Raw genomic sequence first — 26569 nt, forward strand, 5'->3', positions numbered from 1 at the left:
CATCCTCCATCGGGGCCTGGAGAAGTAGCTACTGCAATACAAACTGTAACGACCTGCCAATGTGACTCAAAACAGTCTAAAACCTCCATATCTGTTGTTTACGTGACCTGCAGCAGAATAAGTGATAGTCTGTCTTGCAGGAATTTCAAGTTCTCCATTGCTTCCCTAAGCGTGTATCCAAGAGGAAAGGGTGGGATTTTCTCTGGAGTTGAGCAGTCAGCATGGCACCTTCATTTCCCAGTAACACAGCAGCCAGGGAGCTATGCCAAAGGTGGGAGGCAAGCTCTCCTGCCCGAATCAAGGAAGGGGCAGACAGCTGTACGAAAGGGGACACAAGACCCAGTTGGGGGTCACCTAAATGGGGTGCAAAACCAGGCCAGAAGGACTGCTGTGGATTGTTGGCTATGGCATAGCCTGCATGGACAAATCCTAGACGTACGTACCCCTGACCCAGGGCACAGGGAAATCCCGCCAGCCCCAGGCGTTTGTCTGTTGCCGCCGCCCCCGCCCTCCCGCCGGAGGGGGCTGTGCGGGGCGGCTGGGGATGCGGGGCGGCTGGGGATGCGGGGCGGCCGCGGAACGGCTGCTGGACGGTGGGACAGGAGAGAGAAGAGCAGCGGGAGGGAAGGGAAGGGGGTAAGGGTGGGAGAAGGGGAGGGGACAGGCAGGAGGGAGGGGGAGCTAGTGGAGGTAATAAAGCCGGGGAGCAGGGGCAGGCGGGCGAGTGAAGCCGGGGGGAGCCGGGAGAGCTAGGATGAGGCGGAGGGCCTGAGGGGGCGGCGGGGCCGTGCCCGGTGGCGGAGCCGTGCCCGGTGGCGGGGCGATGGTGCCCGAGCAGCGGCAGTGAGCGGGGAGCCGCCATGGGCTGCGGGGGCAGCCGCGCCGACGCCATCGAGCCCCGCTACTACGAGAGCTGGACGCGGGAGACCGAGTCCACCTGGCTGACCAACACCGACTCCGAGAGCCCGCCGCAGGAGGGCGAGCCCGGCTGCCGGGAGCAGGGCGGCCCGTGGCCCGGTGAGTGTGCGGGGTCCGGCGGGCGCGGCGGGGAGCGGGCGAGGCGGGGGCGGACGGACCCGCGGTGCAGCCCTGTGGTGCACGCAGCTGGGTACAGCCACCTGCCTGACCGCTTCACCTGCTTTCCGGAGACCACCTTATTCTGCCCTCGCCGAGGAACGTAGGCGCCGAAGTCTGTGCTTGAACGTTGTGCGGGTTCAGCACGGCAGCCCCCGCCGCGCCCCGCAGCCCCCGCGGCCCGCGCTTGGCGAGGGAGCTGGTCCAGCACGGAGGGACCTTCGCGGTGCTGCTTGGTTATGGGAGAGAGCCTGTAAATGCCACCAACTGTGCACTAACGTCAGCAGAAGGGAAGAGAACTTGGTCTTGGAGGTTCTTGCTGTGAAATACACGGGGAAATCCACTAATTTAGGAAATTGGTTTAAAATAAGGAAGCGGTAGCGGTATGGCAGCCTTCGTCCACGCTGCCTCATGCTGGGATGACACGCAGGAAACTGGTCGGATGCGGGCTGACAGGAGCTGACAGAGAAGTCTGGTTTTCCCAGTTCTTGTCGGCGTGTGGCACATTCTTAGTTGTGCACCTGAGGAATTAGAGCAGGGACAGAGGTGGGAAAGGGAATGAGGAGCTCTGATCTGATAGGGGCTTTAAAATGCTTTTGGAATTATTATGTATTGCAGCGGGATCAGGAAATCTCAGGCTAGGTCCAGAAATACAGTGTGCTAGATGTTGTATAAATACAACATGAAAATGGTTGCTGCTCCAGACAGATTATAATCTGCATATAAAGCAGTAAATGTGTATAGGCAGCTTTAAAGGAAAAGAAGTTTTGCAGACTTTTATAGTAAGCTGCAAAGCACCAGGAAGAAATAATGAAGTGCAGGAGTGAAAATTCACAAAGGTGGGCATCACAGGTCAGTTGGAATGGGGAGCTGGTGCCTGTGCTGACTGAAATATGACAGGGAGGGAGAAGGCAGAACGGGCTTGTCTTGTGCTCCTGAAGGCTAGAGAAAGACTTTGTAGCAATCACATGTGAAATTATGAGAATTCGAAGTTGAGTTGGAATATGAAATGCTGCATTAAACAAGATCATATAAGAAATTTAAAAAGATTCAAGATGACACTGACCATTAAGCTTGAATGGTGACAGTCTTGTCTCCAGCAACGAAGGCTAAACACAGCAAGGATTACCTCTATACCCAGTTTAGCATTATCTTAGCCAGATTTACTTTGAGTCGGTGCCTTAACATCATAAACAGAAGCCAGATAATCCAAGATTTGAAATTGAATACCAGGTCATAAAGAGATGAATCAGTAAGTATGCTTCCTAGAAATATGAGATAATTGAGTTTGTGTTTACAAATGAGGATACCAGAAATAAGAGGAAAATACTTAAGTTCAGAAGAGAGTCATTAGGGTAAGAAAATTGTTTTACAAGAAAACCTTGCAGAAGAGGTCAGAGAGGAAGAGAATGAGGAGAGGACAGACTAGGAGAAACGAAGGACTAGCAGGACATCAGGAAGGGTAAGATTCACCTTTCAACACAGCCGTGGTGGTAGCAGCTGCTTAAGGAACGTGAGGAGTGCACACTGGTCCGGATTAGTGCCTTGAAAGCCATAAAGTACTTAACTCAGAGCTGTGATAGGGTCAGGCTTGAGGGAGGAAAGGAATAAGGAGTGGTACTTCAGGGACTAGAAACAGCAGGCTCACTGAACTTACAGAAGAAGGGGAGAGGAAGCAGCAATTGGAGGGGCAAATGAGATCAAGTATGGGTTTAAGATGTGAATAGGAAAACATGCCTTTATTGTGAGAACTGAAAAGGTACCTAGGAACGAGAAACAAAGAGCAAGAGTAAGGAAGGTGGTAAGAGCAGGATGGGGAAGAAGAGGAGGTGGAATGTGACACTGGCGTTAAGTGCAAGTAGGAAACTTCTGCAACTGGGGCACAGAAAAGGAGGAGGCAACTGGGGAAGGGAGGACCAGCCAAAGGCAGCTGGGGAGAAGAGGGTGAAGTTGTTCTTTGTCATTTTTCACTTAGAATAATTTGGTGAAATTTTGTGAAGAGAGAAAGTGGAGGTGGGATGAAGGAAAGATTTCAGGAAAAAGCCAAAAGCAGTAAATGGTGGCTATGTTTATCAACACGGTGCAATGAAATACAAAAAACCAGCACTAGACATTGGACATAAAAATTGAAAGAGAGGTACATCACTCAGGGATGAAAGAACATAGAGTATAAAAGATCAGCAAGGGTATAATGAGGAAACGGTTAGTAACTACCATATATTAATTGTAGTAATCTCATCCCATCCCAGAATTTCATTATATCCTTCTCTTTTTGCTAGCCAGCATATTTAGCTTTTTGTGTCTGCTGACATTGGAACTGTAAGCATTTGTGTAGCCAAATGTTTGTATCTTTACTAAAGCATTTTGAAAGCTAAAATATTAAAAAGGATGCAATGAGGTTTTTAATTTTTCCCTTCCTATCCATTCTTAGAATATTACATCAATTTTAATAAAACCTATTGCAATCTCCCTATTTTTTACGGGAGGACAATTAGGAGAGTATCAGTTGTTATAATATAGCTAAAGCAAGACAGACGAGTTCCTAGGTTCATGAAAAGTCTCTTAACAGCCATGAATATGGTCATAGCAACTTGTTACAGTCCACTGCTGAGCCTTTGACAATAATGAACAGGTAAATTGATATGGCTGAAGAGGGGTAGAAAAGTAATCAATAACTTCATGAAGCACTGCAGGTGGTGAAATTGAAGGATATCTTCTAGAAGATAAGTGTACCTACTGTTCACAGGGTGAGTGGCTTCTAGGAGGGAGGAAAAAAGGAAAGACCCATAGTGAGCCCCTGCAATAGCACAGTTTCTCAGAAGATCATTCATTGCTATGTAAGCAAAGAACTTTTCGTAGGGATCAGCTACTGCGTAGGCTATAGCTGGGAAAATAATAGACTACCTTTCTGCTTAGTAGCTGTTCCTTGATCCTTGCAACCCTCTGCACAAATTGCCTTCTCTTTTCGAGGGTCTGATTCAGCTAAGTGGAAGTGTTAGCACAAGTAATGACTTTCTGGGTAAGTAAGAATTTGCAGGAGTTGGCAGGTCCCCAGGGCAGTCACCATGAGTTACAAGCAAACTGCAGGAAGAAGGTTGAGTTAACAAAAACCTGCACAAAAATGGTAAAGTATTTTGGAACACATTTGCATATTCTGTTGTGTTACATTGGGATAACTTGCTGATAGGTGGATCTGTGTAAGCTAGTAGCTTAATGCACAATTTCCTGTCGAAAACCAGTCCTGTAAAAGTGCTTTACAAACCTATTCAGTAGCAACTATAACAAAAATTAATATTTTTGTATAAAGCAGGCTTTAAGTAATCTTATTTCTATTTATTTCCATTTTTCAGTGACTTAAGTTAGCTGCTGTATTCATTTATTTTTCTGTGTTACACTTGAAAGGTCCTCAAAGTGTATAAAGCAGCATGTTGCAGCTGCTCATGCTGCTGTAAGGTCAGACACCTTACAATCGTGATTTACCTGGTGGGCTGCAAACTCCTTGGGACAGGACCTGTCCCTACTGTTTTCCAGCAGCAACCAGCACAGTAAGACCCCAGTCTTGGCTGGAGATTGTTACTGAAATGCAATTTAAAATAATTAATTTTTAAATAAAATAGCAACCAAGGAAAAAATATTTTTCTTGCGTCAGATCTGAAAAGCTGAGTATCAATTGCCTAAGGACTCAACTAATGAAACCTTTGCTTATTTTTTTATCATTACTTGACTCACAATATTGACTAAGGCTTTGTGAACAAAGTCAGTTGGTTTTCATTCTTTGTACTTTGCACTGTTGCTTTAACAAAGTCTTTTCTCCTGAAGCATATTAAAGAAAAACATTATCCACATTTCGCACAGACTCACTGGATGCACTTGGAAGAAAAACTTGCTCATGGCTTAAGCAAACATATGTGCAGCCTGTGGTCTGCCAGGAATGAGAGCTGCGGTTCAGGATCGGTTCATTCCCTGGTGAAGACGTTTGCAACAGCTGTTAAATGGGAGTGGAATCAAGTCCTTTGTAAAATAAATTTAAAAAATCAGAGGAGAAATTTTATCAGTATGTAGCAATCTGGCCAGCTAACAGTTTACCTTATATAATTACCTTTAATGTAGTTGTATATTTATGAGTAATTCTTGCCTTAAATGACTGGTTCGTGCAGCTGCTCTGCTGTTTTGTGATCTCTGACAACTGTGGGAAGTTTTATAGACCAGGTTCATCTTTGCAGTTAGCCTCTGGTCAAGACTAAGAAGTTTTTGAAAATTGCTTTCCCATCCTTTACAGTAGGAGAGGCTAAAGCAGGGCTGTGTGAGCACCAGTTGCCATAACAACAGGGACTGGTGCTGGCTTGGACCACAGCTGCAGTCTTCAGCTCTTACATTTACCAGGTATGCAGCAAGTTAAAAGCTCAACAGAAATTCATAAGCAAATACCAGGTTTGTAAATGAAGAACTTATTTTGTGAAGCAGATAGTTTCTTGTAAATTGGACTGCAGAGAACTGTTTAATAAAAAACCTGGTTTAGGTTGAGAGCCAGAAAAGCATCAGTTTTGCTATGGGAGCATCAGTATCTCTTCATGCTCTTATGCCCATGTACTACTGTTCTTTTATTAATGGGCTGGTATGTTCAAGAAACAATTATAGCAGCGATTGTGACGTGATCTTTTCAGGGGATAATCTTATTACAGTTTTACAGTAAAAGTGAATAAATACAGCCTTTTCCTGGACTATAGACATATTACAGTAATTCCCTATTCCATCTCAGTCCAGACCTTGGGTATAATTATATGGTATTTGCTAAAGGATCCCATTTTAATACTGTTTCTGGATTTTAATTATATGACCTCTGCCATTTCAGTTGTGTCTAGCCTCTGCAGGGAGTGTGGTGCTGAGGAAACCTTCCTAAATCTCACAAAAAGGAGAATAAATTTGAGATGGGGTGTTTCATAGAGAAGGGAGAGAAAGCTTTTGAACCTATTTTTTACCATCTAGCTTTCAGAAAGCAGGTTCCTAAATGTCTGCTCAACTTTGTACATCAACTTTGTGTATTGACATTTATATGGATGGGTGACAGACTTTTTATGTAAGAAATGTCCCTCTGTAGGGTTTGTGTAGTTGCTTTTATCTGCACAAGAGGAAGACTGAGTTCAAAGCCCTCTGAAGATCACTTTCTTAAAAGCATGATTTGGTAGGGCTATTCTTCAAAGGCTGTTCTTCCACCAAACATGGAGGTAAGCAGAAGCAATGGAAGAGCCCAAAGACCCTGCAGCTTCAGAAGAGTTAACCACTCCTGTTTGCTTTAGGGACTTCTAGTCAAACTTTTCACAGCATGTCTGCAGGAGAGGAGTGGGGACTGTTGCAGGATAGAAGGAAATAACACAGATGGGCTGCTGAAAATGGAAAAATAACAATTTTCACCAGTAAAAAAAATACATTTTTGCATCAGTCTATAGGTGAAGGATTTACAAAGAACCCTAGATAATAACAAAGGAAAATAACAGAATTAAATGCTGTTTTGCACTATGGCCATTCTGAATAATTATATGATTTGTGAGTGTTGCATGTATTTTATTCTGTTCATTCAGTAAAAAAATATTACTGATAATTATTTTGCCCATGAGAACATACTAAGCAACCTTCCTCCACCCACCACCTCTAAAAACATTTTTAAATGAATATTAATATAATATCAACTACTACATAAAAAGGAAGCAAGCAGAAATTCAGCAAAATTATCAGGAATAAGTGGGAGATCAGAAAATTGCTTCTATTATGAGCCTTCAGCTTGCTGTTTTGTGAGATGTATTGGATTCAGTTGCTGAAATAACTTTGGCCTTGCTTAATGGTAGGTGGTGAGTGACATTTGGGTGACTACTGATTGCAGGGAGCCTCCTGACAGGTTGTGCTGTCTCAGGCAGGAGCAGCTGCCCTAGGCAGGAGGGGAGGGCAGGTCTGGGAGAGGCTCTCCAGCTGCCTTCTCCTTCCTCAGCAGCCTCTTCATTGCACTTTCTGCTTCTAGGATTCTCTCCAAGCACTGCCAAAATTGTTAAAAAAAATATTTAAAATATACAATGATAATTTTTTCATTAGGTCTCTTAGTGTGTGATTAATTGCCATTTAACTAATGGCCACGCATCTTGCTAAATCCCTCCTGCAGTCTAAAGCAGACCTGCTAGGTTTGAATGCCCACAGCTTACCCCAGGTTGGGCGTTTAACCGTGGATAGTGTAAGTACCCTGGAAAGGTGACGTGCCTAAGTACTTGAATTGCATGAAAGGCTTTCCTGTCTGTCACGATACAAGAAAGGAGAAAGGCCATTGAGCATCAATAGAGATGATTTGCAGGAGACGATTTAGAACCATTTCTCTGGGTAATTTTCCAGCTGGAAAAATAAATAAATAAATCCTTCCTGCAGCATTGAAATCTTTCATGAGAAAAGTATTCTTAGTTCCTGCGAGCCAAAGAGCTGTCATTAACTACAGGAAGAGCTGTTGCCCTGTGCCTCTGCAGCAGTGGTGGGGGGAGGAGGGATGGGGAGGGAAGGTGAGTGTCTGAACGGCTTTGAGCAGGAAGCCTGAATGGTGGGGTTTGCCAGTGACAGGTCCTGCCTGCAGGATGCTCAGAAGGAAATTGTTCTACAGAATCCTTCTGTAATCCTTCTTCTTACAGAAAAAGCTCTCTTTTTATTTTTTCCCTGCTTCAGGACATTTTTTCTTTTCATCAGGGATGAAACTACACTTTCTGCCCAGTTCCAATCCTGTATTTTCCAGTTTAGGATTGTATAGTTCAAAACTAATACTTAAAAATTGAATTGGCTTTAAGTGAAGACTGCAGCCAATGTCACAGTAGAGCTGTAGTGTATTTCATACAGAAAACAGATCAGAGTGTCCTTTACCTCATTGCTGGTTGCTCAAAATTTCCACATTGAGCACATGTCGCTGTAATCCAGCATTTAAGGACAGAAATCTGTCTTTTCTGTACCTGTAGTCAGGTACAGAAATATGGTTTTTTTAATATAAATAGGACTGATATTGCTAGTCCCACTTCTTTCTCAGGTATTCTGCAGTTTAAAGAATAAATAATTGCAATTTAAAAAATCAGAGATGTAAAGTTGGGTTTTGTCTTAAATCAAAATACAGCAATAGTTAAGACAGAATCTAACTGGTGGAAGCCATTAGTGTATTGTAAGGCTTTTTGTTTGACTGGCATAAAGCACCACTCTGTTCTAGATCCTGCAGATAGTATTTTGAAAGCTGTGTGATTGTGTGTGTTTCTTAGCAGTGGCTTTGCATGAAAAAAGTGGCCTGGTCCTTTACTGTATGCAAATAAATAATGCATTCCTATATCAATTTTATTATCTGATGTGTAATTACTTCCCTAGGCTGTCATGCTGCCTTTTCTGTTTAGGAAAAACACAGGTTAAAAGTAAAACAAACAGATGAAAGGAGGAGTGATGTTTTACTGATTAGCTTGGGCAGCCTTAGTCTGTGAGGTGGAATTTTCCATTTTAAGGTTTTCCTGCATCCACCCAGACCCTCCAGATTGTTTCTGCATTGGTGTTTGCTTGACTGAGTGTGTATTTTAAGCAGCTGATGAAAAAGAAGTAACACTGAGCCTCTCATTCTTCCTGGAAGAGCATGGTTTCAGGCTGGCCTGTTGAGGTGGCTGCTGAAGAAGAAAATAATCACCCAAGCCTTCTATTGATTGACTGATGTATTTTTTTTTTTTTTCTGCCAGTTTCCTAGCAATGCATATGGTCATGTTTCTGTTTCTGTATATTTCATCTGCATACTGTGCTCTCCTTGTTTCCTCTCACATTGCAACTGTCACGCTGGTGAACTGCTAGTATATCCCAGGTGGGCCATCAAAGTTGTTTTTAGCACTTGCAGTGCTAACAGAACAAATTTCTGCCACTTGCATAAGGCTGGTGCTTTCTGGGTGTTTATACTGTCTGTGGAAAAGATGAAAGAAGTTTCATGGGTTTATCTAGTAGATTGTTAACAGCGGGTAATGTTAGGTTTTAACACAGCTACTGCCTTCATTTTAGGATGAACACTAATAATTTTTTCACTTGATACAGATTATCTTAAACCAAGGCATTTTATGATTGCAGTCATACTGTGAACCAGTTTAAGACATCCGTATCCTTTCATATATTCATGGACTTTAAGGCTGGAAATGGCACTTGGCCATACAGCCCACTAGCATTTCCTGAATTAATTCCCATATGGAGCATATCTTTGGGATGTTTAGACTTAATTTACAGCTTTCCAGTGGCTGACATTTTGCCTAAGCCTTTGTAAATTATGCCAATAGCTCATCAGTCGTTGTTGAAATACGTCTAATGTCTTAATTGAAAAAATTAGCTTCAGTTTCCAGCTGCTGAACCTTGGTGAGCAAAACTGAAGAGTCATTTCAGCTCATGTTCCATGTACAAGTAGGTGCTATTTGTAAGGATTTCTGTTCAGCCTGCCTAAATATTTTTGCTGCTCCTCAGTATGTTTGATTGAAATGATGCTATCTACTCATCTTAAAATTCCATGCATGATTAGCTAGGTGATGAGAATGGTGATAACACCTTCAATTTCTGTGTTGGAAATTAGTCTAAAACATAATGAGTGATGTTTCATTACCACATCCTGAAGGGTCTGGAGCACAAGTCTGATGAGGAGCAGCTGAGGGAACTGGGGGTGATCAGTCTGGAGAAAAGGAGGCTGAGGGGAGACCTTAGCACTCTCTGCAACTGCCTGAGGTTGGAGTGAGGGGGATTGGCCTCTTCTATCAAGAAAGAAGTCATAGAACAAGAGGAAACGGGCTCAAGATGTGCCAGGGGAGGTTTAGATTGGATATTGGGAACAATTTCTTCATGGAAAGGGTTGTCAGGCCCTGGAACAGGCTGCCCAGGGCAGTGGTGGAGTGCCCACTCCTGGAGGTTTGTAAAAGCCTGGTAGGTGTGGTGCTGAGGGACATGGGGAAGCCCTGGAGTAGGTGGGGTTGGGTTAATGGTTGGACTTGGTTATCTGAAAGGTCTTTTCCAACCAGAATGATCCTGCGATTCTGAGAAGGAAAGACCGTGTGAATGTCTAGAAATCTAAACCACTGTTCAGAACCTGTCCTCAAACAGGGTGGGTAGATCTGTGGGAAGAACGGTTGAGAGAGGGCCAGCCAGCAGTCTGCTGCTTGTTTGCAATCCTGCACAGTGTTTTCCTCTAATGGAGAAGGGTAAGATGGGAACTGAGCCAAAAGCAGGCACCTTTGGGAAACAGGCTGACTTGACAGTTACTACCATGTGAGGTAGTGTGCATGGAAGGTATTGCTTCTAAGGTGACTTTTTCATGGCAGTACTGAAAAATAGCCTGTATCTTTCCATGTGGAGAAGCAGATCCCTGCACTGCCTATCCTTCTACAATGCAGTATTATAAAAAAACCCAACACTTCAGAGGTTTGCTCTTTGTCTGTTAATTTTTCACTTTGGAGGAATGAGGGATCTGTTTCTGACACATCATGTGGCACTGGTAAGTTGCTCAGTCCATTCCATCGTGTGATTTTCCCAGGCATAAAATGTACTCAGCCTTCAACTTTTTCCAAAATGTTGCCAATTCTTATTTCAAAATATAGGGAATATTCAGTTCTTTCCTATTCCAATTATTACAATTTGTATCTTCACCCATCAGACTTTTGTCTTTTTGCCATTGAGTCCTTCCCTAGCACCCTAATTACAGTTTTTTCAAGTTCTTACCTGTCCTTCCCATATGGTCAGACCAATTCCCCCTTTTTCTGCTTCTGGAGTCTATTTTCGAAGTGCTGAACTTGGTCTTGAGCTTTGACATGACTGCACATTGTTAAGAGTGTTGTGTTGTGCTTTTCCTGTTTGGAATAAATATAAATTTTATATTCCCCTTTCATTTCTTAGGTGTGGTTGCAGCACTGTTAAGTTTGTTCACCAGATGGTTGTACCATGATTCTGTATCATAATTTGAAATCAAAATACAGAAATGTGCAAAGATTTAACATCTGCCTGTACCTGGGAAATTAGGCCATGTAAGAAATATCAAGGTTTGCAGCCTCAATGCTGCCCTTTTTATAAAATTCTACTTGTCTGCTGCAGTAGAAATCTTCATATTATAGCAGTAAATCTGATGAGACTTTCAGAACTACTTATATGCTTATTTAAGCATGTGAAATTCCAGTTTTAAAATATGTTGGAAATTCCTTTTATCTAACAAAGAAGAGCCTCTTACCTCATTTCAAAACACCAATGGTATAAGAATTTTTGAAATACACAAATCTGTAAGACTCTTTTTTGATGCTCAGAAACTAAGTAGCAGGAAGCAGGAAAATAAGCAAACCTTAGTAGTGCTTGGTCTCCCAGTTTTGCCATGACTACAGTGTGCTTAAAATAATTTAAAACCATTTAATCTAGTAATTGTGGGCCCGTTCTTTTTTGTACTGAATTTGAAATGTAATACCAGAATCTTACGAAAGAATATCATTCCATAAGGCTCCTGAGTGTATGACAAAACCATGGCCAGGTCAGGATCTAAGAGCTGGATTTGCCTTCTGCAATTAGCTAGTGTATGAGCCCCACTGTCTTGCATAAAAACAGAATGTCCTCTTGTTTATCACCTACTTCCCTTAGCGCTGAAAGTAAAGGAGATAACCTGCTGAACTGAGAATGAAGAGGCTGTTTGTGCTCAAGGGTGAGCTGAGTTCAAATCAGCATCCCATGGAAGTGGGGAGGCAGACACACAGCCACCCTTGGACATGAGCACCATGCTGGGGCATGGCTCAGCCCTGCCTGGGTCAGGTCAGCTTTGGAGGGACCTGCTGTGCATGGGGGGCTTCGTATAAGAAGAACACATCTCCTTCCCCTGCCTTGTCCCCAGCCTTGGGGGAGGCACTTCTGTGGCATCTCTAAGAAGAGACGCCACAAAATTTTGGTGGCTGATACAGAATGTTTAGAAGATGCAAATACATTTGGTTTGTTTTGTTTCACCATATAAAATTAGTATTAAATTAGAGTTCCGACAAATAATTCTGGATTCTCTGAATGTCTGGGCAGTAAATTTATTGTGTTATATTTGCTGACTCAATAAATACAAAACATTGTTTCTGTGGACATTTTCTTGCTGCAGCAGGTCCTCCCTCTGCAGATCATCTGAATCCTTCATCCTGCCTTACAAACCCATTCTCTGCTATGTCTGAAAGTTTCTGTATTCTTCCTTGTTAGGAAAAAAAGCCGTTGCCATTTTCCTGAGCATCTGGCCTCACTCCTAAGGCTTCTGCTTTGAAAGAAATTATTTAAACTTTACTTGTGTCACAACCTCCATTCCATTAATTTTTGATGGGACCCGTGCTGTCTTGTATTTCTGCAGCTGAAGTACATACCAGCATTCAGGCCTGCAGATGCATTCTTTTCCCAAATATGAATAGTTTCAAATCAGGAAAGCAGATAGAGAAAACAGGTATTTCAGTGCTCTCTATACTAATTATCACTCTGTAGCTTTAAAAGCATTAAAGTGATGGTAACAAATGCACATTTTGTATGGAAGCAACTGCATGTTGTGATGAAATTGTTCATTTGTCTTTACTGAGAAGACTCACTGAGTCCATTTTAGTGCAGTGTCTTATTATGCAGGCAGTTTCTAAAACAGCATCTAATGTGTTATTCATGAGATAACAGCCACAATAAATAAAAAAGGGTGTTGCTGAACAAGAAAATTGAACCTTACTGGTTTGCTCATAGTCAATTCCAAAGGTACAAATTTAGCATCCTAATCAACAGCTAAAATCTTTCTCCCTCTTCATTTAAATGTTGGGGTTTTTTTTAAGATTCATGAAATATTATTTAGACATGCTTTATTTTGAATTAACATAAGCTTGCAAATCTGTGAGCAACTTTTCAGAGTACAATTTTAAGTCTATGTCTCCTAAATTACAAAAAACCTGAGACATGCTGTCTGGGAATTTCTGAAAACTCATTCAAAATTTAAAAATTATGAGGATTGTAGACAACAGAACACATGCCAGCACGTATAAGTAAGTCCCACAGAACATGGTGGGAAATGGGACTGGAGAGAGGGAGATGCTGAGAGAGAGAAATTACGGTATAAGTATGTTACAGCCAGCAGAAAATAAAGGCCATGGATTTCTCTGAATGCATTGGTGGATTTCTTATCAGCTTTCCAAGTGACATGTGGGAACTGAAATATGCCTTTATTTACAGCTTATAATTCTATTATGAAGTAAATTGTTATTTACAAAATGCATGTGTCCTTCCTGTGATTAATACAGGACTTAACAGTCTGAAACACAAAGAATCATGCTGATAATAACTATGGCTAATAAATTAAGACAATTTTAAAGCAGGGATAGAATTAAGGTAACAGAAGCATCGATGTGTTGAGAGTCTTCCTTCTAAAAGCTGTTTTTGACATTTGCTTGGAGATGCTGAATTTCTCATTACATTTACAGCAGAGAGAGTAGGAGGTTATCCCAGAAAGACTGGAAAAACTTGGTGTCCTACTGGCAGTCTGTATATTCAACGTTAGAATAAACCATTAGTTATGAGTAGCAGCAGTTCTTGGAGAGTTTATTTAATTTATACTGTGTTTATGTGCCTCTATTTTTTGTTAGTAGTGACAATTTTCATGTTCTATTATCTTTGTCCTTTTCTAGGAGTTGATATTTCCTTTAATGTGCCTGTTGTTCTCCACATAGGAGGTGTATTTGAGACAGATTTGTCCTGTCCTCATATTCAGATGTCTCTCATTTTAGGTAGCTTGCTGTTCCTTACATATTGATATAATTGTAAAACTATTCTTGAAACCACTTCTTTTAAATTGGGTAACAGCTGAAACATGCCCAGGTATCCTAGGGACTGATTTTTAGTTTTGATTTGTAAAATTCAGTAACTACAACTGGTTTCTGTCCATATTAAGATTTCCCAAAACTTACGCATTTGGGAGTTTTGAAAATAAGGGCAATAATTTAATGCCAGTATTTTAGGGGGAAAAAACTTGGGCAAATTTGTTTTTTTCAAAATCTGTTCAAAGTTTGAATTTAAAAATGCATAAAACGAAAGATTATATGCACTGCCGTAATTTGGTCTAAATAATCAAATGTCTTAGTGGAAGAGATTTGAGAAATAAAGTTTCTTTGTATAGCTTATTTGTAATCAGTCAGTCATATCACATCTTGCTCTGGGACAGCACCATTTTCAGAAGCCTCTGAGATACTGTTTTTTCCTGTAATGCAACAGGAATCCTTAGTGAATCCAGGCTAAGTGGGTGAAACAAATGTATGGCTCCTGACACAGGGGTGGTTGGATGAAATGTGCATCTGCCTCCAGAGGATTTAGATCACTCGGCAAGGAAACTCAATGAGAAGAACAAGTGTACGGGCAATGGGTGCAAACTGGAGCATAGGAGGTTCCATGTGAATATCAGGAAGAACTTCTTTCCTGTGAGAGTGACAGAGCACTGGGACAGGCTGCCCAGAGAGGTTGTGGAGTCTCCTTCGCTGGAGACATTCAAAACCCGCCTGGACACGTTCCTGTGTGATGTGCTCTAGGTGATCTTGCTCTGGCAGGAGGGTTGGACTAGATGATCTTTCAAGGTCCCTTCCAACCCCTGAGATCCTGTGATTCTGTAGCTGGATGGACGGGGTCTGGTTTTACCGGGTAGCACACCAACCTAAGCTGCTTTCTGCTGCTTGTTTTGATTCCTGGGCTGCCTCCCAAGCTGTACCAGTCCAACTGCCTGTGTCACTGGGAGATGAATGAAGTCTAGGCATTGATTTAATTTTAAAATAACTTTTTTTTTTTTTTTTTTCCCCTGGTGCTGCTGAAAAAGGCATTTGTCAAACTGCAGCCTAAAGGATTTCTATTGGGCTGGTAAGAAACTCAAAGAGTCAGCTGGTCTGTGCAGCCTGGCAAGCTAGTGAAAAGGAAGACGACAGTAAGCAGTTCCATGGGAGAGCAAATTCTTTTAAGCACGTTTCTTGCTGGAATGATAGACTTGGACTTGTGAGAAGTGGGGGCACTGCTTGGGTATTCTTGAATCCATTGAGAGAGGAGTTGTGTATGTTCTTTATACATAAACCTGATTACATGCAATGTACTACTTGCCTCTTGCCATCCGTTCCTCAGCATAATGGGAACAGCCTGCCAGTCCCCCATGCCCTGACTACCATTCCCAAGGGAAAGGTCATCATCATATTGGTGGGGGTTTGATGATCCCCCAGAAATTCAGGTTTTGGGAATGGAGCTGTAAGAATATTCTAGGCTTACTGGTTTACTTAAAAATAAAATCCATGGCTCTTGACAGAGCATTGTGATGGAGATCTGTTGTTTTCCCTGGCCTCAGGAGGCCCACAGACTTTTGGCAGGGTTTGACCTGGCAAAGAACGTAAGAATGAAAAAAACATTGCTGGACCCATTTGTGTAAATTTCTACTGAAGCTTTACAGTGTAAGGCTGAGGAGGTTATTTACCAAGCCCAAGCTGTTAGGATGATATAAATGTCTCAAAAGTTAGCTTGGTTTAAAGGACACTGAGGCAAGACCCTGAGCATTACTACCCTTCTAGCTTCCAAATTCTAGATTGAACAGGAGAAAGTTCACCTTTCTGTGTACTATGGCAAGCCCCAAATGACAATTAAAAATATTTGCTATTTAAGAAGCAAACATGTTCCTAATCTTTTATTTAACATCATCTGTGTTTTAAAATAAGAATTTTGTGTTATATATTGAGTCTATAAAACAGGTGTCATTTTATGAATTGCCAACAAATCTTGTGCCCTTACTTCCACTGCTAAGACATCCTCACTGTGTTTCCTGCTCAGTTGTTTGTACAAAAAGAGCAAGTCTCTGAAGCATTTAAACTGTTGCCTACTCTCTGAGTCACCTGTTTGTCAATGAAAAAGAAATCTAGAAGTTTCTTAAGAGTAGCAAACATATTTTGGAATAAAGTGGAAAAGCTTTTTGCACTACTAGGATAGCCTAGTATTGGTGACCACTAGGTCACACATATAAAAAAGTAGTAGTAGTGATTGAGTGAAGGCTCAGATGCTGATACCTGGTTCATTTCTGACAAGTGTTGCAAAAAATGTCTCAACCCTGCAGTGCAGGATGCAACAAGGATGCTCAGGCTGCAAACTAACAGAAGACAAAAAATGAACCAAATACACTGTGTTCAGGATTGAGTTTTTTCTCATCATCTTCCAGAAATGGACTGATATAAGAATTATTTTTTTTTTCTGTTAGAGGCCAAAAGATGCAAGATGAACAATTGTTCTTGAACAAAGTGGCTTTTCAGCTGACAGATGCTTCTCCAGACAGCTTTGAGGCCAGATGGCCAAAGGGACACATGGTGGAAAGTAATTTAGTAGGATGACTCCACAGAAGGAAAAACACGTCATTCGTATATGTTTGAAACATCCAGGAGTCAATTAATGGAATTAGTATGTAATGCCTCCAGCACTCTGCATGTTCAAGGCTGTGCTCAAGCTTGTTCTCACAACTCCACTTCAAGGTGAAGCAATAGACTATAGCATGACTCCTGACTCACACATGGCTAGTTGCCTCTCCATCTCCCTGCCTAGCTATTGATTTTGTCTGTGATACCAGCCTGTGCCACTTACTGTTCTGCACCAAGTCATTTTTCTGCCTCTCATCTTGCACTGTGGAGTGGCAGGAAGAGAGAAGACCAAAACCGCAAGTACGTCTGAACTTCGAGGAGATGCAGGAGAGATGAGGTTTACTCTTGTCTCATGTGAAGTTGCCCGCAGATTTAGGTGGGAGAACAACATTAGCTTTTGTATCTAGCAGACAAAGCAGCTTCCAAGGACTGAATTATGATATCAGTACAGGCTGGGGGAAGACACGCTAGAGAGTAGCCCTGTAGAAAAAGACCTGGGGGTACTCGTGGATGAGAAGCTGGACATGAGCCACCAATGTGCAGTTGCAGCCCAGAAGGCCAACTCCATCCTGGGCTGCATCAAAAGAAGTGTGGCCAGCAGATTGAGAGAGGTGATTCTGCCCCTCTACTCTGCCCTGGTGAGACCTCATCTGGAGTACTGCATCCAGCTCTGGTGCCCCCAACACAAGAAGGACACGGACCTATTGTAGCATGTCCAGAGGAGGGCAATGGACATGATCAGAGGGCTGGAGCACCTTTCTTATGAAGACAGGCTGAGGGAGCTGGAGTTATTCATTCTGAAGAAGAGGAGACTCTGGGGGGACCTTATAGCAACCTTCCAGTATCTGAAAGGGGCATATAAGAAGTCTGGGGTTGGAAAAGATGGTCAAGATCATAGAATCCAACTGTTAACCCTACTCTACCAAGTCCAGCACTAAGCCATATTTCCAAGTGCCACATCCAGATGTGCCTCTAAACACATCCAGAGATGGTGACTCAACTACCTCCCTGGGCAGTATTTTCCAATGTCTGACAACCTTTTCAGTGAAAAAGTTCTTCCTAATGTCGAGTCTAAACCTCCCTTGATGCAGCTTGAGGCCGTTCCCTCTTGTTCTATCATCAGTTACTTGTGAGAAGAAACCAGCACCTACTTCTTTACAATGCCTTTGAGGTAGTTGTAGAGAGTGATGAGGTTTCCTCTCAGCATCCTTTTCTTCAGGCTAAATAGCCCCAATTCCCTCAGCTGCTCCCCATAAGACTTGTTCTCAAGGCCCTTTACCAGTTTTGTTGCCCTTTGGACACACTCTAGCATCTTGATGTCCTTCTTGTATTGAGGTGCCCAAAACGGGACACAGTACTTGAGGTGTGACCTCACCAATGCCTAGTACAGAGGGACAATTACCTCCCTGGTCCTGCTGGCCACACTATTTCTAATGCAGGCCATGGTGCCATTGGCCTTCTTGGCCACCTGGGCACGCTGCTGGCTCATGTTCAGCTGTCTATATATTCAGCTGGCTCACATTCAGGAGCCCCAGGTCCCTTTCTGCTGGACAGCTTTCCAGCCACTCTCCCCAAGACTGTAGCATTGCATGGTGTTGTGGCTCAGGTGCAGGACCTGGCAATTGACCTTGTTGAGCTTCATACAGCTGACCTTGGCCCATCAATCTGTTCTGTCCAAGTCTCTCTGTAGAGCCTCCCTACTCTCAGGCAGATCAACAGTCCCTCCCAACTTGATGTCATCTGCAAACTTACTGAAGTGCATTCTATCTCCTCGTCAATATAATTGATAAAGATGTTAAGTGGTCCCAATACTGAGCCCTGAGGAACCCCACTTGTGACCAGCCTTCAGCTGGATTTAACTCCATTCACCACCACCCTCTGGGCCTGGCCATCCAGCCAGTGTTCTGCCTAGCAGAGCGTGTGCCCATCGAAGCCATGAGCAGCCAGATTTTTCATGAGAATGCTGTGGGAGACAGTGTCAAAGGCTTTATGGAAATCCATGTAAACAACATCCATTGCCTTTCCCTTATAGACCAGGTAGGTCCTCTTGTCATAGATAGGACAAGAGGTTATGGTTTCAAGCTAGAGAAGGATAGATTTAGGTTGGACATTAGGAAAAAGTTATTTAATATGAGGGTGGTGGATCACTGGAACAGGTTGCCTAGAGAGCTGGTGGAGGCCCCATCCCTGGAGACATTCAAGGTCAGGCTTGATGGGGCTCTGAGCAATCTGTTCTAGTGTGAGATGTCCCTGCTTAATGTAGGGAGTTTGGACTAGATGACCTTTAGAGGTCCCTTCCAACCCAAGACATTCTGTGATTCTATTATTTTTTAAAAATAAAACATAGTGTAATAATTTAAAATTACAACTCAAGCCTTTTCCTACTAAAGAGTGGATAATTTAGCACTCTTCTTCCTGACCACCACTGCAAGTACCCTGTCTTGGGAAAACTCTACCACCATCTTCTGACTGCTCAGGGAAATGCAGTGACTGGTTTGTGCTTAGACTACTTCAGTGTTAGACAACTTTTGATATTTTAAATACCAAGACTTTAAATACTTGGTTGAAGCTTTATTGATTTCAGCCATTGCCTTTGCAAGCTTCTACTGATGTTGCTTTCTACTGATAAAGCAGCCTCTCTTACAGATTTCTGGGAAAGAATTAAGGAGTTGTCTTCCTTTTTAATACACTTGAAACTGTGCTTGAATTCCCAGCTGATACCTGGCAGAATGTTTGGATGTCACAATGCACACTTCGAGTAGCAGTGAATTGTCATTTCCTCATCTTTAGTTTTCCCTGTGACTCCTTGCTGCTTCCTCCAGTTTCGATACCTGTGTTGCCATTTAGTAAATCTTCCATTTTCTATTTGAACGTAAAGCTCAAATTGAACATGAGCACTTGTTACAAATGAGCTCTGCCAAAAATAAAATTGAAAGCTACAGTCATTCATCCCACTTGCTCTTTCTGTATATGGATTTGAGACCCAGTGTTGCAATCAGATGTTAGTGCTCTGCACTCTCCATAAATGACAAGTGATTTTTGTTAATACAATAAGATGAGAATTTTTTTTTAGGCTGGCCAGTATAATGTTGTACAATGCATGCCTTATCCACACAGCTAGAGCAGAAAACAAATGAAGCATGTATTTGATTACTGATAGTCGACACAGTATGAAATATATTTTTCCTGAATTTCTTTCCTTGACTTCTGATTTAAAAAAAATGTGCAAGCCATAAATAGAGCAATCTCTCCATCCATATCACAGTCATCTGTCATGCATCTAACCCCTTTGTTTACCAGAACTGAGACAGATTTAAGGGAAGCCCCTCTGGGTCCTTAGTTAAACTTTTGGTCATACAAGCATCTGTGTGTGTGGAGAAGCCAGAGGAGATCTGCAGGTGACCAAAAGGCTACTGATATGCTGCACTTATTAACCAGTTGTCCACATTTTCTGAGCCAGCGTTTCAAAGAGCAGTGGACTGTAGGAGAAAGGCCAAATGATGGCAAGTATGAGGATTAAGGTGACAAAAGGAGGTAGACTGCACACCCTGTAGTACCGTACAGCACCTTCCATGACTTGTGCTATCACAAAAAAGTGAAGTAGAGGGAAGCCAGAGCTTTGGTTACACGCTGCTCCTCTGTATTAATCACCCAATTTAATGTGTCCCTACTAGGTGTTCTGGAGGACGGAAAGTCAGTTCAGACAAGTGTTGCTACAGCATCAGCCACAGCTGGATCGCTGAACACCGAGAAGAGAAGCAACAGTGGTGCTCAGTGTGCATTCCCCATGGTGCATGGCACAGGAGCTACAACACAGAGGCAGAATGGCTTCAAAGCAGCAGAGGTAAGAGTACTATTATTCCCTGACGCTCAGCCCTAGCTTCAACCAGGTCAGACTTATTTTTGTGACAGTCTTCCTCGCTGCAGTCAAACTGTATTTAATGCCTTGAGTTAAGAGAAAACGGCAGCACCACAACCACAGCATGCTTGAGCCCAGCACCTCTGACAACGTCTCATGCCTGAAGGGCCACAAAACTAGTGGTTTATTTGGCGATTGGAGTAACACACACTTGTTACAGCAAAAAACCCCAACACTTATTTTTTTTCAGCTCAGTCCAGCTGTGGCATGTGTTGTGCAAACTGTTTAATTATTTGAGGGGGAACGTGTTTTTTCTTAATTGCTGCTTTGCTTAAATTATGTGCACTGCACAAACCCAAGTTCATTCAAGGCTGGATCTGGATACGAAGCCTGAAAAAATCAATGGGAGTCTTAAATAACTTCACTAGGCTTTGGATCAGACCCTCACCTACATTGCAGAAGGATCATCCAGTGTAAAAATAATGTGCAAAACCCCAAGGCTTTATGGCTAGACCAAAGCCCAGACTCCTTCTGTCCTAGCTGCCCATCTTTCACAGGTTCCCACTTGCTGCCCTGTTTATGTAGCAGCTGCTGCAGGGGAAAGTAACCCAAAACCTACAGTTGCTTCCTCAGTTTCTCAGATGGGAAGATGTCTCAGCATGGTATGTGGTGGAACCACTACACCTACCCCATAAGAAGCTGTCCCCTCATGGCAGTCACATCCCTGAGAGGCAAAATTAAACCCAGGGAGTTTTGAAAAACCCATTGCAGACAAAAAAGGGAACTTCACCTTGCCTTTGCTAACAAACAAACGTTGGTACATGTGTGTTTATTTTATACCTTCACTACACTGATTTTGGCACTTCTGTAGCACAGAAATATTTCCCAGTGCCATGGATCCTGCTGTATTTTCACACAATATACTGTAGCTCCAGACCCACAGGGACACATTTTACATCAGCATGACGTCTAGAACCATGGCTTTCCTGTAAATGAAAAACAGCGTGAATGTTCATTCAATAAATGCCTGTCATAGCATTTGCTCACAGAGAAGAATGAATTTGTCAGGTTGGATATGCTTGAACAGAACTAACGTAACTATTAATCCAATTTGCAAGAGATTTGGCCACACTTGAGAAGTCTAGTGTGTACCTGACATATTGTTGGAGAAAATTGCTTGTCTAATGTCGTAAGCAATTGAAAAATTACTTCTGTGTTTAGATTTCCCAGAAGTATGGGAAAATTCCCACAGCATATTAATAATGTGAATGTTGACTGTAATGGCACTAATCAGTGAAATGTGGATTCCTGACATCTTCAAAGTATGAAAGGAGTCCTAATACCAGTGAGGGCAAAATAATGGTCAAGCACCCCAAAAGCAAAGGTAGTATCCAGATTATGTCACCGAGTAACAATACCCTGGTTTGATTTTCATTATATGTGTAGTCTTTGGAAAGTCCTTGTGTGAACAGGAGCATCAGGGGAATCGATAGCTGAGCAGCAGGTGTATTCAGGCTGCAGAAATCTGAAGTAATACACACCAGCAAATGTGATCCCCAGTTTTTGCCCTCTGATTAATATGTACCTTTTATTCAGGTCAGGGGAAGTTCAGCAGACATTATTCCACCTGTCATTGTTACCTTGTAATTAATGACTAATTTACCTGACATTCTTTTCTTGTAAAATTGTTTCATGAAACACTGGAAATAGAATAATCAAAACCACCTAACTCAGCTCTGTGTCTCTATCAGCCCAGTTCTGAGTGTCCTTTGCTAGACTCAGCCAGTTTAGTATTATTAAACAGGATAGTGTGTTGCTTATTCCTGTATTTAACAGCTAAATGGGTCAGAGTCTCCTTCCCACTCAGCTTTGCTTTTGAGCACACACTCCTGTTCCTACATAGGTTGTAGTCAGCAGGTTTAATGCTCCAGTCATATAAGCCAGCCTCCTCTCACTCCATTTTGGCAATTATGTGAAATTCCTTTTCATTAACGAGCAAGAGAACAGTTAGACATTGGAATAATCCCCCAAGGGAAGTGTTGGATTCCCCTACATTGGACAGTTTTAAAACTGAGCTTGACAGGGTGCTGAGCCATCTCATATAGACTATATTATTACCTAGAAAGGTTGGACCAGATGATACTTGAGGTCCCTTCCAACCTAGCGTTCTATGATTCTATGGTTATGCCAACAAAGATACAGACTAGGACATGGAGAAGGATCGATTTAAATGAGCGATGTATTTGCAAACCTCAGACTGACTTTTTTAAATACTTGAAAGCAATCTGATGAAGCTCTGACAGGTACATATTGAACTCGCGTCCTAACTGCAGGCAGAACTAAGTGTTATTTTGAAATTATATCTTCATGTAAGAAACATAAAAGAGTAGAGAAAATTCTGTCTCAGACATCACACTCAACTCCCAGTGACATCAAAAGGAGCATCTAATTTCCACTTCTGGGCTGAAACCAAATTTATTTGCTCTGTTTTTGGAACACACACGTGCAGAGATGATAACGATGGCCAGGAGGGTTGATCCAAAGTCTACTGACATCCAGAACCTTTTTAGTGGTTATAAAAGCTTGCAGCCATGCAGAATGAGGAAGTTGCTCCACATGGCAGTACTGTGTGATGAGTGCTGGAGGCATTCTGTTTAGTAAGCAGAACTTTTCAGAAGTTAGGAGGTAATTGTCAATGACTCTTTGTGCTGTCAGTGTGGAACTCACTGTACTGTTTAAAACTCTTACAGAGTAAATGGGACACACAGAAAATGTCTGCAAAAGAAGTCACTATTAATGTTACAAAAAGCATCAGACAAAGTGACAGAAGGAAAACAAAGAATTGTGTCAATTAATGAAGCAAAGCACAAGTGAGGATGGACCTAATAATGCTTCACTGCACTTTAAATGCCATCAGTTGCTGAAAATATGAAGATCTCCAAATATTCCATGTTGAATACAGCAGGGAGCTGCTGCTGAGTGCCTTCAGAGACATGTCTTGTAGAAACCAGCTGCAGACACTGTAGGATGTTCAGATGCCATTTTTCGTATGCCAAAATTGAAGCCATTTGGTTTTTACTAAGTCGTGTGTTATCTCCTTGTGCATGCCCTGCTCTGCATTGCTATTAGGATGAGGCTGAGTGATGAGAGGTACAGTTCATTGCAATTTAAAACAGGAAATTAACAAAGGAATCTGAATTTTTAGTTATAAGTGCTTTCAAGTGTGTGCATTCAAACCCACAGAGTTCCTTTAAAGCACTCCCTTTCATAAAACTCAAACCCAGAGGTCTCAGAGACAGATAGGTGACTTCCACTAAATTTCTTTTGAACTACCTATATTGGTTATATGAAGTTAAGTCATATAGTAATCTTTTTTTATATCAATCTTTTAATCACTTAGCTTTAATTTATTTTCTGTGTTGACATAATTTAGATCTTAAAACCAGTAACTTTCATATTGATCAGTCTTACTTAAAATTCCTGGTCTTAGCTGGCAGGTAAGGTTCTGGCTAGTTGGTTATTTTATACATGCCCCTTTAATTATGTTGAGGCCCAGATTGACTTGGAAAAAGGTGATAATTAACATTACATGAAAATAACCACAAATCTTAAAACCATATTTGAATGACAGCTCCAAAAATTAACTTTATTTGATCAGATATCATTGATTTGCTGTGAAGAACTTACTCAATTGCATTGTAAGCATCCTGTATGACAGTACTTCATCTTTACCATAATTATACAGCTAAAAGTAATAGAAATGTTCAGTGTAGTAAAGCCCAGGAATTAATTCAGCATAGTACTTCTTAATATAGTAATAATAATATATATTCTTTGTGAGTTTGTACATTTATGAAGATAAAAGAAGTAAATTTAGTGGTCATATCAGTGATACATGAGTAATGTTAGAAGGCCATAACTATTCAAGAGTTGTTCACAGGAAACAGGTGGTGTTGGGGAGAAGCTCCACAGATGAACTGCAAGAAGTCCTTTTTATATGTAGGCAAATAAGTATAAATAGCATGATGAGACTGAATCCTAATTTGTTCCATATTAGGATAATTTTAATAACTTGCTGCTAGGTGTGTGATAACTTAATGCTTCCCTTGGAGCACAACAACTCTATGCAATAGGGAATTGCTTATTAATTATCCTGTCACAAAGGCAAACTGAAATCCAGAGTCAGTGTGAGATTTTTGCATACAGTGGCATATTTATAAGAAATACTTATTTTTAGATGTCCTAAATAGGGGCAAAGAACTTATACTAAGCTTTCTGCAGGTCATTGTGTTAACTGGTAAGTGATCTTGTGCTGCATGTTTACGTTGGAAAACTAAAAAATACTAAAAATAATGTTGTATGGGTTAGACAATGGCAATCTGTGTATGTCCTTCCAAGTTGTGGCTCTCTGCCAACTTGCTGGCAACATTATAGTACAGGAAAGGACTTGACTCACTCTAACAATAAACAGTAACTGTATCAGCTCAGTAATATTAATTCAGAAATAGGCATTTCTGGTGGCTGGGTACTGACCTAATCAAAAGCACACATTCAGGATTCTGCATTATTTCTGTAGAGCAGAAGATGAACCTGCTTCTGTTTCAAACGGTTTACTGGCAGAGAGTGCAGTATAAACCCATATGATACAGGCATGTTACAGAAAGCTATTAATGATGCTCTTGTGGGCCATGAAGATGATCAAAGGGCTGGAGCACCTCTGCTATGAAGACAGGCTGAGAGAGTTGGGGCTGTTCAGCCTGGAGAAGAGGAGACTCTGGGGAGACCTTATAGCACCTTCCAGTACCTGAAGGGGCTACAGGAAAGCTGGGGAGGGGCTTTTCATCAGAGAAGATAGTGATAGGACAAGGGGTACTGGTTTTAAATTGAAAGAGGGTAGATTTAAGTTGGACATCAGGAAGAAATTCTTCACCGTGAGGGTAGTAAGGTGCTGGAATAGGTTGCCTAGGGAGGTTGTTGTACCCCCTCCCTGGAGATGGTTAAAGCCAGGTTGGATGAGGCTTTGTGCAGCTTGGTCTAGGGTGAGGTGTCCCTGCTCATAGCAGGGGGGTTGGAACCTGATGGTCTTTAAGGTCCCATCTGACCTTAACCATTCTATGACTCTATGATCTTCAAGGAAGACAGAAGGGAAGGTTCATTGTGTAAGAAGCTGTTTCACAGATAGCTGCCTTGGGTGGATATCACATAAGGATGAGTAGATGCAAGAACAAAGGAGTCCTGGCAGTGAGATTATTTACTAGCTAAGAAATTATTTTGCAATTGTGTGCAGATGCATCTGATGGCTTGAGTCACACAACAGAGGAAAGCTTGCAGTGCTGCCCAGAGCATTGCTGTGAGAAATAGCCCCAGCTGCATGCAGGCAGTCAGCAGGGAGGCAGCTTTGAGTCTCACACTCAGAGCGTGAGGTGTGACAGGTTGGTCAGCAGGAGATGGCCTTCGTACATGATGATCTGGGCAATACCACAGAACATGCTTATGTTGACTGCATCCCCCGTCAGGGTGGCATCTGTGGAGGCATGAAGGCTGACTGACCTGGGTGACTCCTCTCTCTGCTTATGATAACTTTCCTGAGCTACTTCAAGATCCCATAAACCTGTTTATATCCTGAAAATTAACCTTAGGGCACTTCAGGACTGGATCCAAATTCTGTGGTAGAAACTGTCTAGTTACAAGCAACTGCATAAGCTCATGTCACCCATTACTGTTCTTATTCATCAGATGGTAACTGAAAATAAAAAACATTGTATTGTAGGTGGCTTCTTAGTTCTTGATGTGTTAATAAAACTAAGAACATGTTGTGGAGATGTGGATCCTGCCTATTTGCATAGATAGGGTTATACTTATGTTTTATTTACTTGCCTTCTACTAGAGACAACCACCAGTAGAAACAACTAATTTGTTTATGAAATAACATACCACTCTCTGTAATTAAGGGTGACAGAATCTACTCTGTGCTGCTTAAGACAATTTGAAGTCCTAAAAATAGATTCCTGTGCTGTTTTTGGTGGAAGAAGCAAGCTCAGAGAATCATCTGGACATCTTCATTCCAGGTGGCCTTCCTAGGAGTGAAGAGTCTTATTTACAGGGTCAGTTCTTTGTGTAGCATCTTTCAAACATAAATGGCTTAAACACAGGGAATAAAATAATCATGTTAGAAGACATAAACTTTTAGATAAAAGATGTGCAGACATCTCTGTCATCTTATATG

At 42.0% G+C, this 26569-nt stretch overlaps 1 protein-coding gene across 1 annotated transcript; it reads left to right on the forward strand.

Moving 5' to 3' along the window:
- The first annotated feature begins 860 nt into the window (after positions 1-860).
- On the forward strand, positions 861-25625 carry BAALC (BAALC binder of MAP3K1 and KLF4). Its single transcript, XM_051612532.1, has 3 exons — positions 861-1017; positions 20159-20328; positions 23094-25625. Exons 1-3 carry the CDS (start codon positions 861-863, stop codon positions 23196-23198), a joined length of 432 nt encoding a protein of 143 aa, XP_051468492.1. The 3' UTR covers positions 23199-25625.
- Positions 25626-26569: the final 944 nt, after the last annotated feature.

The sequence above is a fragment of the Apus apus genome, chromosome 2, assembly GCF_020740795.1.
Source record: "Apus apus isolate bApuApu2 chromosome 2, bApuApu2.pri.cur, whole genome shotgun sequence".
NCBI classification, from domain to species: Eukaryota; Metazoa; Chordata; class Aves; order Apodiformes; family Apodidae; genus Apus; species Apus apus.

What these genes read in the sequence shown, in the direction of transcription:
- BAALC (XM_051612532.1), top strand. Translation starts at nt 861, where the DNA reads ATGGGCTGCGGGGGCAGCCGCGCCGACGCCATCGAGCCCCGCTACTAC. An exon ending in GCAGGGCGGCCCGTGGCCCG is followed by an intron (nt 1,018 to 20,158) that starts GTGAGTGTGCGG and finishes TGTCCCTACTAG; the next exon opens with GTGTTCTGGAGGACGGAAAG. An exon ending in ATGGCTTCAAAGCAGCAGAG is followed by an intron (nt 20,329 to 23,093) that starts GTAAGAGTACTA and finishes AAACTCTTACAG; the next exon opens with AGTAAATGGGACACACAGAA.